At 35.7% G+C, this 15,094-nt stretch overlaps 3 protein-coding genes across 6 annotated transcripts in view; 1 reads left to right on the top strand and 2 right to left on the bottom strand.

The window, feature by feature from the left end:
* The window catches only part of LOC109538104 (deformed epidermal autoregulatory factor 1), a 7,425-nt gene extending 4,852 nt beyond the window's left edge, over nt 1-2,573 (bottom strand). Inside the window, exons 1-2 of one of the 3 annotated variants that reach the window (XM_019905174.2) lie at nt 1,962-2,573; nt 719-894 (exon numbers count right to left, since the gene is read on the bottom strand). In XM_019905174.2, coding sequence (XP_019760733.1) covers nt 719-894; nt 1,962-2,124 — 339 coding nt within the window. In that variant the 5' untranslated portion in view covers nt 2,125-2,573. The remainder of the gene's footprint in view (nt 1-718; nt 895-1,961) is intronic. The other 2 variants (XM_019905175.2, XM_019905176.2) reach the window with 2 other exon arrangements.
* Nucleotides 2,574-3,795: 1,222 nt separating this feature from the next.
* On the top strand, nt 3,796-6,340 carry LOC109538102. Of its 2 annotated transcripts, XM_048668905.1 has the most exons (7): nt 3,796-3,947; nt 4,075-4,157; nt 4,244-4,453; nt 5,078-5,251; nt 5,308-5,457; nt 5,820-5,922; nt 6,081-6,340. In XM_048668905.1, the coding sequence occupies exons 2-6, from the start codon at nt 4,080-4,082 to the stop codon at nt 5,883-5,885; spliced, it is 678 nt and encodes a 225-aa protein (XP_048524862.1). In that variant the 5' UTR covers nt 3,796-3,947; nt 4,075-4,079; the 3' UTR covers nt 5,886-5,922; nt 6,081-6,340. The 2 variants fall into 2 exon arrangements, with proteins under 2 accessions (XP_048524862.1, XP_019760731.1); XM_019905172.2 differs by lacking the exon at nt 5,820-5,922 and having other exon boundaries at nt 3,798-3,947.
* A 312-nt stretch (nt 6,341-6,652) lies between these two features.
* LOC109538101 (glycerol kinase) lies at nt 6,653-12,902 on the bottom strand. Its single transcript, XM_019905171.2, has 11 exons — nt 12,496-12,902; nt 11,198-11,376; nt 10,551-10,859; nt 10,235-10,491; nt 10,043-10,178; nt 9,780-9,960; nt 9,590-9,725; nt 8,310-9,344; nt 7,634-8,156; nt 7,497-7,580; nt 6,653-7,082 (listed from the first exon to the last, which is right to left on the bottom strand). The coding sequence occupies exons 1-8, from the start codon at nt 12,555-12,557 to the stop codon at nt 9,075-9,077; spliced, it is 1,530 nt and encodes a 509-aa protein (XP_019760730.2). The 5' UTR covers nt 12,558-12,902; the 3' UTR covers nt 6,653-7,082; nt 7,497-7,580; nt 7,634-8,156; nt 8,310-9,074.
* Between the last annotated feature and the right edge of the window lie 2,192 nt (nt 12,903-15,094).

The raw sequence follows: 15,094 nt of genomic DNA, 5'->3' as shown, positions 1-15,094 counted from the left end.
AATTCTCTATCCAACGATGCCAAAACGAATTCTGTGGCTCGAATGGTTCTTGAGAAACTTCAAATAAAGGCCATTTAGTTATCTCTGGAATGATGTAAAAACGAACGTTCTTGCTCATTTTGCTTCCGAGACACATGCAAATCGGGACGGAAAACATAAAATTTTGCAATGACCCTTGATTTTAAAGCTGGATCCGCTCCTGCTTTCAGCAATATATTGGAGTTTCTTCTGATCGGCGATTGTTATCAGGAAGAACATCCGTAAACTCCTTCATTCGCTACTGTGAAAGTGTTTTATTCAATTAAATTTACCAGTTTGGAATTTAAATTGTAGTGGCGTTTTTTGAAAACTTGGGCTAAATATCGCAGTAAATACAACTTAAAAGTAAAAAAAATTAACTACCTAGTAGATCGGGAATGAAGCTTTTTTGATTTTGTGCGATTTTAAGAGACTAAAATTTTCTTGCCGCTTTCTGCTATCACATATGCGTGATATTCAACAACATCCTGTATAGTTTTCCAACTACTTCTAGTAGTACTATGCATCTGAACACACATGGAGCCCGCCAAGCTCCCTAAAATCATAATTTGCTTTGAACTAAATTTTAAAAGCTGGCAAACATAAGCTGGAAAAAAATGTTAAGCCATTCAATGGGTGCACACCGAAACACATTTCCTAGTAGCCAAACCACTGATATAACTAATTCCAATAAATTTACCGTCACCGGAGTATTAACCGAAGTGCTTCCACTAACATCTTCCTGTTGAATAACGATGGTCTTCAGTTCGGTTCCAGAATCATCCAGGTATCCGTTATTGTCCACGCAGATCATGGGCTTGAAATGTTGTATTTGGTCTTGCGTGATAACATTGAAGGTGCTGGTGATAAGGCTGCCTGTATAAACTTCTAATTACTTATATACTTACTTATATACTATACGAAATACAGTTATTGCCAACTTTAACGTAGTTGTCAAAATAAATACTGAAGCATACTGTTATTATTTGTTACTATGGAAACAATGATACTTATGTCTTATACTATTTTCCATGACAACTAAATTGAAAAAATATAAATTGTTCGCACACTTTATTTTCGAAAAAAATCATAGCGATGTGATATATCACAGAAATCGTGACAAAATGGTATATTCGGTAAAGCAATAATAAAGTATGGTTGCCATTTAAAAAACTCAAATTTGTGTCATATTTCAAAAATGACAGTTATTTTGGAGAAATGTCGTATGCCATTTTGTGTGGAATGCAATTTCTTCTATTTAACCTTTTCCTGTCAAATTAATATCAACGGAACTAGAAGTAATTTACAAATGTACTATAAATAAGTTTTTCCGAAATATCTCTTGACAGCTCTCAAATTTTAGAAAAATAAAATTGGTTTCGAGCGGATCATTCAAAACTACAATTTTTTGTCCATTTAACCTTTTTCGTAACTGCTCACCCTGCACATATAGTTAATTTAAACTGAAATTCGGCAGCACATGATTTTCGAAAGGAGTTTTTCAAAAAGGGAAATGTTAAACCTTATTTCGGAATCAAAAAATCAAAAATTGGTCCAGGGCTTCGCCCCCTTTCAGGCATTTGGAAAATCCGACTTTCGCCAAACAGACTTAGAACCGAAGAGATAGAAGCGAAAATGACGACCTCGACCCTCGAAACCTTAAACACCCTATAAACGGTTTGAGACATCGAGTCTGCTTTTCCACAACAAAGTTTTATCAGAAATTCTGACAGGAAAATACCTGAACATTAGGAAATTTTAAGATTTTTGCTCTCATAGTTTCAAGTTAGGCATTTCTGATAAAACAATTGCAGCATGACCCCTATAATTGAGCCAGTCAAGGTAATTGCAAAGGCGTTTGTCTCGAACGAAAATGTTCACTCAAATACATTTCCAAGCATAATTTAGTAGAAAATGAGTGAATTTTCGCTAGAAAAACTAACCAACAGGCAATGAAACTGGAACTCCCGCATGTCGAACGGAAACTGTTGAAACTCGTTCAGTTTTCGTCTCGATGGGTTCGCCATTGCCGTCGTGCTCGCTCGCAAGCTGTTCGGCTTCGGAGATGTCCGGCAGGACGACACCATCCGAGTTTGAGTTCTCCATGAGGAAAAACGTCCGAGTGGAACCACCACTTTTAAGGACTCGAATTCAAATTTCTCGCACTCACAACATCCGAATTTCGCCTTTTCGACCACTAACACAACACCCTACCGTAAAAATGGTGACGCAGTTCGTTGCTGTTTCCACTAAATATCCGATAACGGAGCATTCTAACCATGCACGCATGCGTCGCGCTAATTTAAATTGGTTTTGCTCTTTTGAATTTGAAATCATTGCTAAACCCAGGAATATTTTAAATCCACTCAAGTCACATTCGCTTTGGCATTTGATTTGGCATTGATTTGCATTGGGCTTGTTTCTATTGGCTAGCATCAATACATAGTTTAGCGCATTTTCAGGGACCGATTAAAATCACCGCAAGATGATAAATAAATGAAAACGAGCCCAACGTCTGGAAGCGACTGCTGCAATCTTCAAGACAAACAATTGCTTAAAATTGCAAGTTTCATTAAATGGCAAGCATCATAACATGGCAATTTGCCATTGAATGCAAGGGAAATTCCACCAAACATCATCAATTCGCATGCGCACACTCAGCACATTGCACATGGCTCAGGTTCCCCCACTCCCGGCTAATTAGTTGATTGGACAGCTGTTTCATCGATATCAAGAAGGCTAATACGCATGCAGCGTTGCCGTCCACGCCGCAATTTCATTTCTCTTGACTAGCGTTACTCAAAGTGTGCTCCGCAAAGCCTAGGGTTGCGATCCGCCGACAATAAAATTAATACATGTATTAAAGAGGAAAGATGTATATAAGAATAAAGTTACCTAAGATAAAAATAAACTACCGAAAAAAAAACTCCTACTTCTTATACGATTTTACGGGTACATAATAATACAGGGTGATTTACCTAGCGCGTTCGTTAGAAAAATTTGTATTTCCCGAAATTTTTTTAATATGAAATTTGGTAGGCAACCATAACCGGTTGCTGCAAGTCTAAATATAATATTTTCAAAATGCCGGCACTTTCCGAATTGCCGGAAATTGGCGTGATTTTTTTATCAGAAATCGTAATGCGAATAGCAAAAGTGTCAGAATCAATGTAAAATGTCGGCCAAACCTTTGAAAATTGAGTAAAAAAATAGAATGGTTCAGGAGTTTTGATTTTTCAAATAAACCTCTGCATCCCAGTTTTTTTGCAATAAATGTGTCATATGTCAAAACCTATGACAGATAAGTGTTGACAAATGGACGTTTTAAACTGAAAATTCATTGCTGAATACAAATATGAAATGTAATAGGGACTTTCTATTAAAAAAAGCCAAGATATCGTCGATTTTCGATGTTTCCGTAAAAGTAGCCATTTTGAAAACATTATATATAGCAAATATATATTTAATATATTTTATATATATTTGCAGCAGCCGATTATGTCTGCCTACAAATTTTCACTTCATTCCAAAAAACCTTGTTTTGTGTGCTTATTAATAAACAATGCACATATAATTCGTTTAGTTAAGTTAGTTTGTGTAAAGTTGTCTATTCCGAAAGTGTTTACTTTTGGAAATATGTATTGCCAATTTAATTATTTCATTGTATTCAAGCTTAAATTGCCTTTTATCAGATCATTCTGATTTGAATTTTGGCACACACTACATCATTGCCAACACATCGACATTGTTTGTCCACATTGGTAGCTGTCAATCTGGTTGAATGTGGCAACGCGATTGTCGTATGTCATGCGGCAAGCCATTTTGTTTTGCAATTTACTGACGCTGATCGCTAAAGTGTATAGATTTATCTAAGAAAATTCTTGAAATAGCTGGGATATTTTATTAAACAACTGACAGTTTATAGATTTGTAAGTCCCCAAACTCCTATAATTTTTGCAAGCAATTTATCCTATACCCACTTTGAGAGGTTGTTTACATCAATGTTTACACCTTCGGGTCTGCAACATATTCCCTGTTATATCAGATATTTTGCAGGTAAAATGAGCCGCCGGCACGATTCAGAAAACGAGGACGATCCTGAACCGTTCGAGAGTTCTGGAGACGAATGGAACGTCGAGGTAAACTTACATGTAACATTACTGTTGGCGATTCTTATACTCACCCTCCTCGTTTTATCAGTTAAGGAGCGTTTAATTTGTTTCAGGACGCTAAGAAGGAGGAGACCAGTCGGAGAAAGTCTTCAAGAATAAGCAGGAAGCCCAAAAGGCCACTGGTTGAGGAAAGTGCCAGTGATTTAGATGGAGAAGGACAGTCGGAGGAAGACGACTACTTTTCGGAGGAAGAACCCGTTCCCAAGAAAAAACCGCAGAAAAAGGTTACTAACACACCAAAATCAGCCCAGAAAAAACAAAAGGTAACAATGTATTCATTATTGTCTGGTCCTGGTGGTGAACACCAAAGTCCACCCCTACTCACGCAAGCCTAACGATTCGAATAGTTTATGAATTCGCCTAATAGTCCTGCTTCATAGGCTGAGTATTCATTTTCTAGTTAAGTTTTCACCGACTTCGCCAAAACCAAGTTGCTCACATTGTAGATCATGAATCTTTACGAACACTTTCTTTGTAACGTTTTATGTGCAAGTTCGTTTTTCTGCCACTTTTCCACTGTTAACAGTCAGAATTTTTTTCTACTGTGTATTTTATAAAGAAACTCTAGACGCCGTTGACTCTCGAACTGAACTCTGAACTGTTTTCAGTATAAACTAGTTTGGGCTTCAGCGTCACCTTCGCGTTGCTTGAAATAAAAACTTCACAAGTTTTCAAAACCTTCAGAAAGATCTTATAAAATTGGAAGCATCTAAAATAGCTGTAAAAATGTGTTTTTTTAAAATGAAATATGACATGAATTTTGCCAATGTTGAGATATTCCCAATCATCAGTACCATTCTACTAGCAAATATATTTAAGTGATTGGTCCCGAATTGCAACTATATACTTACTATAATCTATGCAATAATCGATTGTACTTGTTCCAGGTGTTAAACGACAGCGATTTATCAAATGATACAAACTCCAATATGTCCCAAGAAGACAACAAGAAAGATAATGCCGCTACAGATTCCGACTCCTCTAGGACCAGCACGAATGTTCAATCCAGAGGAGTTCACAGAAAAGTTATTCCTAAGACTATCTATTCAGAAGATTACGCTGTAAGTAATCTGTATTTTGCATTTTTTTATTATTTTACACATTCTGTTCTTTACAGACCGGTTCCTTCGTCATATTGAAAAAGGATGCTCAGGGCAGCGACCCAAGCAAGCATCCAGTCATTTGGCGAATTGACGGCAAAGCATTGCTACAAAAATATGAGGCGTTCGATGAAGAAGAAACAGTCAGACACAAAAACACCTCAATTGTAAGTACCCTTTTTTTGTATTTTAGAAATTTTGTCACTTTCGATGTTGGAGGATTTACCTACATTAATACGGGGCATGTGAGTAGCTTTAGTTTTACAGGCTTTGAAAACTGAAACTGATCGAAAAGTATGCACTTTTTTTATTTTAGAAATTACAGGACTTGAGTTTAATTATGAATTATGATTTATATAAGTGGAAAAGTGATACTCAATTACATTACCATGCCAAATGTTTATTATGCAATGATATCCCGACCAACACTACCTGCACTTGCAAAATATTTCAAATAATCTTTGATTTCTTTTTTGATAGTTTTTATTGTTGTCCGGACTTATTCAGTCATGTTGCTGCTGTTTTTCAGGATAATTGCTTGCGTGTTTCCAATTCAAATTACTTTGTGGTTTCTTGTTTACACCTTGTAGAATAGGCATTAGTTGATTTCCTTCGACTTGCACAATTAACAGGTAAATTGGTGTCCGATTAATCCATAGCTAACTATATCCTCTTCGCATATAAATTGCCTGTAATCCAAATATCATATCCTTGCGTCCTCTGTATATTGCTTGCTCATTGCATGCTGCGTGGAGATGCATTGAAATTTAAATGTCTTGTTTTCTATCAGTACACAGGCTGGTCACCATTGGACAAAGATCTATATGCCCCAATTACCGTCGATGTGATCCGGCACAATAATAACAATTTGACTGTGCAGGTGCAATGGGATAAACTCAACATAATTAATGCGGACAGCGACTAATTAAATTGATTTTTAAATTTGAACATAATGCTTGTTAGTTAAGAGTATAAAATGTGTGACAAAAATATGAATCAGAAAATCGAAATTGAACGACAGATGCATTCAATAAATATTCTGATCTTGAATTCGGTTTTTGGTTATGAGAAGTTTTAAGTGTAATTAGCATTTATAGTCTTTCAACTATAGGAACCACTTAATACAGAGTTCTAAAAAGTAAGTAAATCAGTTTTAACTTGGGATCATCAACACTGGTTTTAGTGTCTCAATTTCGTTCAAAATAACTCTTTATGATGACCACGTGTATTTGTATGTTTTTCCTATGATCTTTATAATGTACAAATATAAATCATTTAAATTAAGGAGGGTGATTAATAAAACCGTTCGTGATACACAACACATTAGATGCTTTCATCACAATTCAAAGAAAATTTCTGGTATTATTTACGTTTCTGCCAAACCAGTGCAGTCATATATTCCTGGTGCTTTAACAGAAGTTTCAAAGTAAATTAACTACTATAAATATTTACGGTTGTTTTGAATCAAAACAGTAAATTTAACCTCTGCTGAATGGTGGCAAAAATTACATTTCTATTACAAAGATAGGCATACGATGAGTTTCTTAAAACATGTAAGAATAATTTTAAGCTATTATACCCGCAAATAGATTTGTTATCCCACCCTGTACAGGAAAACAATAATAAAACATGTGCAATGATTATACGTCGTCAGTGGCTGCCATACTGTAGTTTCCTTGCACGGGAGGATCAACTATTAGCTTCTTCATTAATACATAAAGCAATGCTCCGACGATTAATTGTCCCAATCCTACCAAAACGATTACTGCCCAGGCTGGAATTGCCATTGGTCCTGCAATTAATAGAAGTTCCTAGATATTTTGATTTTTTATCAGGAAAATGTGTCTATTTTTAGTAAAATAATATTATTTAACTACTAAGCAATTGCACTGAGAATTATGGAAATTTTGAGTGTAATTTTAAAACTGAAAGCTACTGTATGCGTGGGTCTTTCTAGTTTAACAGAATCGGGTGCGTCATATATTATTTGAATAATATTATTTATTATCGTCTAGATTTCTCAACGGTTTAATAAAACTATGACTGAACCTCTTATCTATGCGTTATCTAAATGCGATAGCTCGAGGCGCAAGCGTTTTTCATGATTTATAAAAAAATGTTCCAAACCCCTTGAGTAATTCTAGATGTGCATCTAACGGGTTTCAGAAATATTCAGGGTAAATAAGCTCATTAGGAAGATACTTACGCAAATACCGCCTGGTTACGGTTTTCCTACCGCGCAAAACATTTCTTCTGCACTCTACGTCCGGAGTAAGCACAGATAGAATAACTGAAAACCGTTGTTATTAATTTGTGTTCTTGCAAACACGATCGTACACTCACCTAAAGCTACGGCTAAATATACAAAAAATGATTTAGTGGAGATGGACATTTTAATTTTTCAATTTTCGCTTCAAACCAAGTTTGAATGTGAACTAAAACAGGTGTCAATAAGTTCACCTACATGTAGTATTTTATCTCGACGATAAAAGACGATTATTGGAATTAGATAAATTCCATGTGAATCAATAAACAAACAGTTCCTTATCGAGTTTATGAATTATCAATTCATTTAACTCTTTGTTTCTTAATAAACCGAGTATTGAGTATTTAATAAAACCAAAACTGAGTTATTGGAAACAGATATAATACTATTAATTCTTAATCTAAATAAATCCGCTAAGAACAAATTTCTTTTGTGCTGGTTGAGTTTCTTCGGAATTTGATAAAGGTGCTGGAGCATATCTAGCTTGCAAAGGTTTGTCTAAAATCACCACTTTGAGCAGAAGGTATATGAAGGCTCCAATTACGAGCTGTCCAATTGCCACTAGAACTATTATAGCCCATGCTGGAATAGCCAAAGGCCCTAAAGAGAATAAATCATATTAGGGAATCTTACAATGGCTCGTAACTGAAACGAAATTGCTGGATTTAGTTGCCAATATTTACATGTACATATAACGTTTGCATGATAAAATTGCTTTACGATAAATGGGAAAATGTTACTTCCAATACTCACTTAGGTACTGTCTTGTAACGGCCTTCCTTCCTCGTACAATTTTTCTTCTGGCCTCGCTGTCTTGCACCAACACACAAAGCACTATTACAGCCAAGAAAATACATTTCACCGTTTTTTTCATGATGTTTTCAATGTATTAACGAAAAATATCAACTACTACGTATGCAAATTAACAGCAAAAACGAATACTGTAAGATGTTAACCATCTGAGAGATGTATCCGCATTATCTCCGTCTTATCATTAATTATACAAAGAGGTGTAACAGTTTATAATGTTGAATGAAACGAGGTTACAGGTAGTTGAAGAATCACCTTTTTATTAAAAATCCTAGAATTGTTAAATTTGCAGGAATTGCCGATTGAATTTTTCACATTCAAATCAAAGGATGAATAAAAATGCGGTTAAAGCTAGATAGATTTTTTACATAAATCAGAAATAAATAATATTCAGTCGCTGAAAAATTTAGTTTTAAATATTCTGCGTTCATCAACGTGCTTATGTAGGTTCTTTTAAACATTTTTTGTTCTCTTTTTCTATTTTTATTTCTGGTTAAATTAGGATCATATATGACTACAGCCAATATGGTGTGTAAGTAAGAACTTAAACTGGGATCATGGAAACATTTTTTTTAAAGCCCTGTTCAGGAACAATACAGAGATAACCGTTTATTACTTAATGATTTAACACCAGTAGGTACATGTTTCTTATGGAAAAACCACATAAAGATCTTTGGGAATGTTCGGATCAAACGGCGTTTTTAACGATCACAAAACATCCCAACCCATGGCCTTTTCCACGGCTAATTTCCATTTGGAGTATCTTATATCGCGCTCATCGTCGCTAAGTTTTGGAGTCCATATTTCACACGCGATCTCCAGATGTTGGCTCAAATCCCACAAGCCAATTGCAGCTCCTGCCACCATGGCAGCCCCTAAAGCTGTACTTTCCGCCATGGAAGCTTTTGCCACTGTAACACCTGCAAGATCGGCTTGCAATTGCATCAGAAGAGAATTGGCAGTCATTCCACCATCCACCTTAAAGAGCATTTATTCTTAATCACAAGGATTAAAACACGTGATTATCATGTCGTTTTGGTTTGAGATTTGTACACGTGCGATTTTGATTAAAAAGAGCCCTCAATAAGACGTGATTTTTGGTCCTAGTCGCGATCTAATGCAGCGATTTACAAGTGAAAACAATAATCTACTCGAAGAGTTGTAGAACTGGTTTACTACATTAAGACGAAAATTTCGAAGCACTTTAAAATATTCGTTCTTACCTGAATACTAGCTAGATGAGATCCATAATCTTTAATCATTGCTTCCAAAATATCTCGCGTTTGGAAGCATACGGCATCTAAAGTTGCTCTTACAATATGGCAAGCTTGAGTGTCCTCTGATATACCTATAATAACCCTAAAATCGGCAGCTTCAGAAAACGCTTCTACTAACACCAAAAGGAAGTTTTACCCTCTAGCTTCTTGTTGCCAGTAAGGAGCATATAAGCCACTAAACGCTGGTACAAAATAGACTTCCCCAGATTCTTGTAGTTCGGCTTCTTCAGCTATTTTTTGCGCCTCGCCGAAGGAAGGCAATACAGTCATGTTGTCTCTTAGCCAGTTCAATGCTGCCCCCGCAATGGCTACCGAGCCTTGAAACAAGAAAAAATAAAAAGAAGTGATATTAAACAATCTGTAAAGGGATAGATAATGAGTTGCTGATCTGAATTTTACCTTCCAAAGCGTATATCGGCGGTGATTTTGGTCCTAACTGATAAGCCACTGTAGTGATAAGTCCATGAGAGCTGCTCACTTTGATGGTACCAGTATTGTAAAGTAAAAAGCAACCTGTCCCGTAAGTGGCTTTTGCCTAAACATGTTTGCAATTAGCGCTAAATACATTGGAATAATCTGCGCTGTTTTTACTTGGCCTCTTTCCAAACATTGCTGTCCAAGCAACGCACTTTGCTGATCGCCAACACATCCAGCAATCGGAACTCCTCGCAAAGAACCCGTTTCGATGTTCCCATAAACTTCGGAACTGGATTTGATTTTCGGAAGTACGCTGGGTGTTACTTCGAAGAAATGCAGCAAAACTGGATCCCATTTTAGTGTGTCGATGTTCATCAGCATCGTCCTGGATGCGTTGGTGACGTCCGTAAGGTGCAGCCCATTATTTACGCCTGAAACGATTAATTAATGTGAAAAGCGTGGAAAAATGTCTGAGAAATAGCGCGCAAACCTCCAGTGAGGTTCCATATCAGCCAGGAATCAACAGTACCAAAAAGACAATCATTAGCAGCGATTGCTTTTTTTACGTTTTGCACATTGTCTATGAGCCAGCGCAATTTCAAGGCGCTGAAATAAGGCGAGATCGGTAAACCGCAAAGCGGTTTCAAGTAATTTTTGTTCTTGGTTTTGTTCGGGATTTTTTCGAGCAGCTGATCCACTGTGGTCGAAGTGCGGACGTCCAACCACACGATGGAATTGTATAGGGGTTTTCCAGTGGACTTTTCCCAAACCAACGTGGATTCACGTTGGTTTGTTACACCTAAAACGGGAAAGAACTGGGTTAATCAGACCAGCAAACACGAATATTGCACAATTATGGAAACTGGATATTTATGCACGGTGTGCAGGAATTACATTACACATGACCTGATTTTTATATGAATATTTTTGAATTTGAGCACAACTGCTATAACGACACACGACAGACATTGGGAAAAAACCCTTTCAGAGTTCCCTTTTCAAGGCGTTCCAGTCCTTTTATAAAGCAACTTCCAGATAATGTTTAGTATAGTTTTTTAAACTGCTTGGATCTCTAGCGTCACTCAAAATATATTTGTCCTATTTTTGAGCACCCTGTTGATATATTTACGGTATTACCTACTGCTGCAATATCATTGACACTTCCACCAATAGAAATCAATTTATCTATAGTTTTTTCGATGCAAGTATTGACGACGCTCAGGATTTCCATCGGATCCTGTTCCACCCATCCCTCTTGAGGGCATATTTGGGAAAGGGATTGCTGATGGGAGGCCACAACCTCTGTAGTGCCAGCCCTGCGACAATCAAATGGTCATTTTTTTCAGTGGCAATTATCAGAATCGAAAAATCCAATAAAAATCGCTCGAATTTGGTAATGAGGAAGCCCTATTTCCCCTATTATTATCTGGGTTCGATACGAATTGGGGCACACAATGAAGCCATTAAATTCTTGATTGGTTTGCTGCTTTTATGTTAGCGGTTATCATAAGTTTTGATAAGTTTTATGGCCCAAAGTCGGTACTATCGCTAGGCGGGACAATTGTGTAAGAAATAAGATGAATATTTTCTTACATTACTTAATGAGTACAGTTAAAAAAATCTAAACTCCAGAAAATATCGGCAGAGCAGTTGAACAAGATATGAAAGCTCGCAACAAAGCAATACTGAAAGAATCGCCTTGGACGCTAAATTTATATAAATCTTAAATTTAGATTTAAATTAGCAATTTAGAAGAATCGAGGGGATGCTAACAAAACATTGAATGTAGAATATTTAATTGAATAACAATATTCGAAACATGATGAAACAGACAGACAAACAGAGATAAAAATAGTTGTGTCACTACAGCAGATAAATGTTGTTGAAAAACAAAAATGTTGAGTTTATTAAATCGTTTAGCAACGTAGGTAGAAAGAAAAAGGCTGTATGTATATACAAAAAAATTAATGGAATGAAATTGACTAACAGTGGAATAAAAAATATATTAGTCTTGACTGTAGACGGAACTAATTTGAAAACTAGTTTTTCTCACAAGTAGGAACCACTTGTTTAAATGAATTGCCCTAATTGTCTCAAAGACCCTATTTTTAGATGTTTCACAAGTGCACACCTTGAACCTTAAGAAATGAGTAGTTTGTCGGAAGTATGATGCGGAAATTGAACATTCCGATCCTATTTAAAACTCTGTAAATGTAGCTTTATATCAATGTCTGAACACTATGTTTTCCTAATTTGACCATCAACTTGGCTAATTAGTTGAGCTTTATACACATTTACGTCGACTTTCCCAGTAAATAATAGTGGCAAAATTGCGCCTGTATTATAAAAAAATTAATGGCCTGTCTAGATGGCGCAGCGCGAAATCGATCGCCCAATAACCAATTTATTGGGTATTTAGAATGCAGCAAACTTACTTGAATAGAATGAACCTTGCACTGGATGTACCCTCGTCGATAGCACCAATCAAAGGTCCCATTTTTAGTACTGAAGTCACTGATTTGTCCACAAAACCGTCTGTTAATTTCTCACAGCTTTACATAATCTTCAATATTCAGATGAGCTTCTCGGAGTCGACGGTGTTCGTCCGATTCCGACATTCGCAACTTTTGTGTATGATTCTGTGGTGATAAGCCGTTTATTCAATATTTTCCACGATAATTGTGGTATTGTCAATATGAGAAGATTAATTTGATGTGCAATCATTGAATACGTCGTTTATTTGGTTTTACCACGACCACTAATAATAGTAATAATAATAAAATTGTTATAACGGCGTTTATTGGAAGCCTTGAACATATTTAATGAACTGAGACTCTTTGATACAATTTCTGCAAATGCATCTAAGTTCGCGTCTACTGAAAAAAATTGCATTCATTTAGTGCGCAGACCTGAAGGCTGTTATCTTAAATTGTAGGTGAAACATACGAGGTTTGTCTATGCTCGTTTCACAGTGAACTCGACGGAAAATTGCAAATTTACGCAGTTATAAATAGCAGACCCACCTTCTGTAGGTGTTTATCTAGTAAATGCGTATCAGTTGGAGAATTTTTGCTTGGAGAACTTGCAGAGGTCGCTACCTGTTCTTTACAGACAAACCAAGTGCGGATCCAGCTAGATATGATCATCACCATCAGATCCATGATATTCAAATTTCGATTTCTGGTTCAAAACTACTCGAAATTTCAATTCACTATCCAACGATGTCAAAACGAATTTTGTGGCTCAAATGGTTCTTGAGAAACTTCGAGAAAAACAGGATCATGTTTGAGGCGATTTTGTAGCTCAAAAAAAAACACGCAAATCTAAAACTTCTTGAAAGCAAGACTTTTTTGAGAAAACTGCCAACATCTACTAATCACTTTCTTATAAGGCCATTTAGTTCTCTCTAGAATGATGTAAAAATGAGCGTTCTTGCTCATTTTGCTTTCGAGAAATCAGCAAAAACGGGACGGAAAACATAAAATGTTGGCCTAATCTTGCAGCTAAATGTCTGATATTCAAATTTCTGGGTCAAATCTGCTCGAATTTGCATTGTACAATAGCTGTTTAACAAAATGTACTTTTTGCAAAGCGAATCCTATAAGCGAAGAAAACCATTTAAACGAATGACTGAAGTTATTAGCTTAACAAACTTCAAGAAAAAATGGTTCAGAATTTCTCGTGCACTCTTTAGGACTTCTCTGTATACATTCGAATGAAGTTATATTTTCTAATCACAATTTACTAATGCAGAGGGTATAAAAGCTTAAAGCTAGGCAAATAATTAGTGCTTATAAGGTCAAAATTTCATATTTTTTTATAGCTGGACAATAACCCAACTGCATGTTTTGATACATAAGGAGAAACATGATTTTCTAATCGAGCAATTTTATTTCAGTTGAGGTTTCAGTTGAGGTTTTTCTAGAATTCATAATCTCTAGAATATTTATTGTGTTAAAGCTTTTGTGTTTTACATGTAAAATTAAAAGTCTCATTAATAAACCTTCTAGTAAACAAACATTTATTTACAATTTGCATATTTGTTTAATTAATTAAAAACGTTATTCTTCAATCTACTGGTATGGGATGAAACCACCAATCTCAACTGAATTTGTCAATTTAAAATGGAGTGGAATTTTGGGTTAACAAACGCTTGTAGTTTTCATTCAAAAGTTTTTCTTTCTCTCATTTCGTCTATTTTAGAAATTTATAGAATATTAATCAAATTTTTTTGCTTTTAATAAAAAGCTTTCTTTTTTCATTTTTCTATTGGTAGTAATGAATAAGCTAGTTTGGTTTTTACATTAATCAAACATATTTTGCTTGCAAAAAGTGCTACATTTATCTCTAATTCTTTCGTTTAAAAACACGTCCAGTGATAAAACACCACACAACTAATGTGATAAAGTAAAATGATCAAAAAACAAATTTCTTAAGTTCACTCAAGTCCGCGCACTGTAGTTCCGTATCGAAGTATTTACTGTCTATTTTATCTAATCCGAGACTTGACGTATATTTTTTTTAATGTTTACCCTGCTTGTGTATGGGAAGCAAAGCTTGGTTCGAACAAGCACGATAAATTAAGAAATTAATATATTAACAATCAAGTAAAAAACTGATCAAATAAATAAAAATAAAATAGTTCAACAGTTCCTACTCAGCAAATAAAATGTTGTATTGTATATCATTGCGTATGCAGTTCCAAACAGCCGAAAATGAGTGTTTCTTATGCCTCCTGCAAGTTTTTTTTTTAATTAACGGTAGTCGATTCTCAATTTACATATACTGATTTTGAACCGTTTGGGAAATCCCGTGAATGAACTGAACCAGCAGCCAACTCCTATCTTGCATTACGGCAGTGCCACCATTAGCTAAATTGACACTGATTACAGCAGAAATCCCCATTTTAGCATAAGTCATGCAGGAATTTCTGTGAGTGGGTTTTATGTGCGAATATGAACTGGTTAAAGGTATTACCGTAATGAAGGATTCCGAAAAATATCGTAAATATTTATGGGCACCTTGGAGATTTTC

This window comes from Dendroctonus ponderosae, unplaced genomic scaffold, assembly GCF_020466585.1.
Source record: "Dendroctonus ponderosae isolate FM_Combo_2020 unplaced genomic scaffold, Dpon_F_20191213v2 Dpon_F_20191213_8, whole genome shotgun sequence".
In the NCBI taxonomy this organism is placed as follows: Eukaryota; Metazoa; Arthropoda; class Insecta; order Coleoptera; family Curculionidae; genus Dendroctonus; species Dendroctonus ponderosae.
Note: the sequence above shows the minus strand (reverse complement) of the source record. Positions and strands in the feature narration are given on the sequence as shown.

What these genes read in the sequence shown, in the direction of transcription:
- LOC109538102 (XM_019905172.2), top strand. Translation starts at nt 4,080, where the DNA reads ATGAGCCGCCGGCACGATTCAGAAAACGAGGACGATCCTGAACCGTTC. An exon ending in TCTATTCAGAAGATTACGCT is followed by an intron (nt 5,252 to 5,307) that starts GTAAGTAATCTG and finishes TGTTCTTTACAG; the next exon opens with ACCGGTTCCTTCGTCATATT. An exon ending in GACACAAAAACACCTCAATT is followed by an intron (nt 5,458 to 6,080) that starts GTAAGTACCCTT and finishes GTTTTCTATCAG; the next exon opens with TACACAGGCTGGTCACCATT.
- LOC109538101 (XM_019905171.2), bottom strand. Translation starts at nt 12,557, where the DNA reads ATGGGACCTTTGATTGGTGCTATCGACGAGGGTACATCCAGTGCAAGG. An exon ending in GCAAGGTTCATTCTATTCAA is followed by an intron (nt 11,377 to 12,495) that starts GTAAGTTTGCTG and finishes TGATTGTCGCAG; the next exon opens with GGCTGGCACTACAGAGGTTG. An exon ending in CTCATCTAGCTAGTATTCAG is followed by an intron (nt 9,345 to 9,589) that starts GTAAGAACGAAT and finishes ATGCTCTTTAAG; the next exon opens with GTGGATGGTGGAATGACTGC.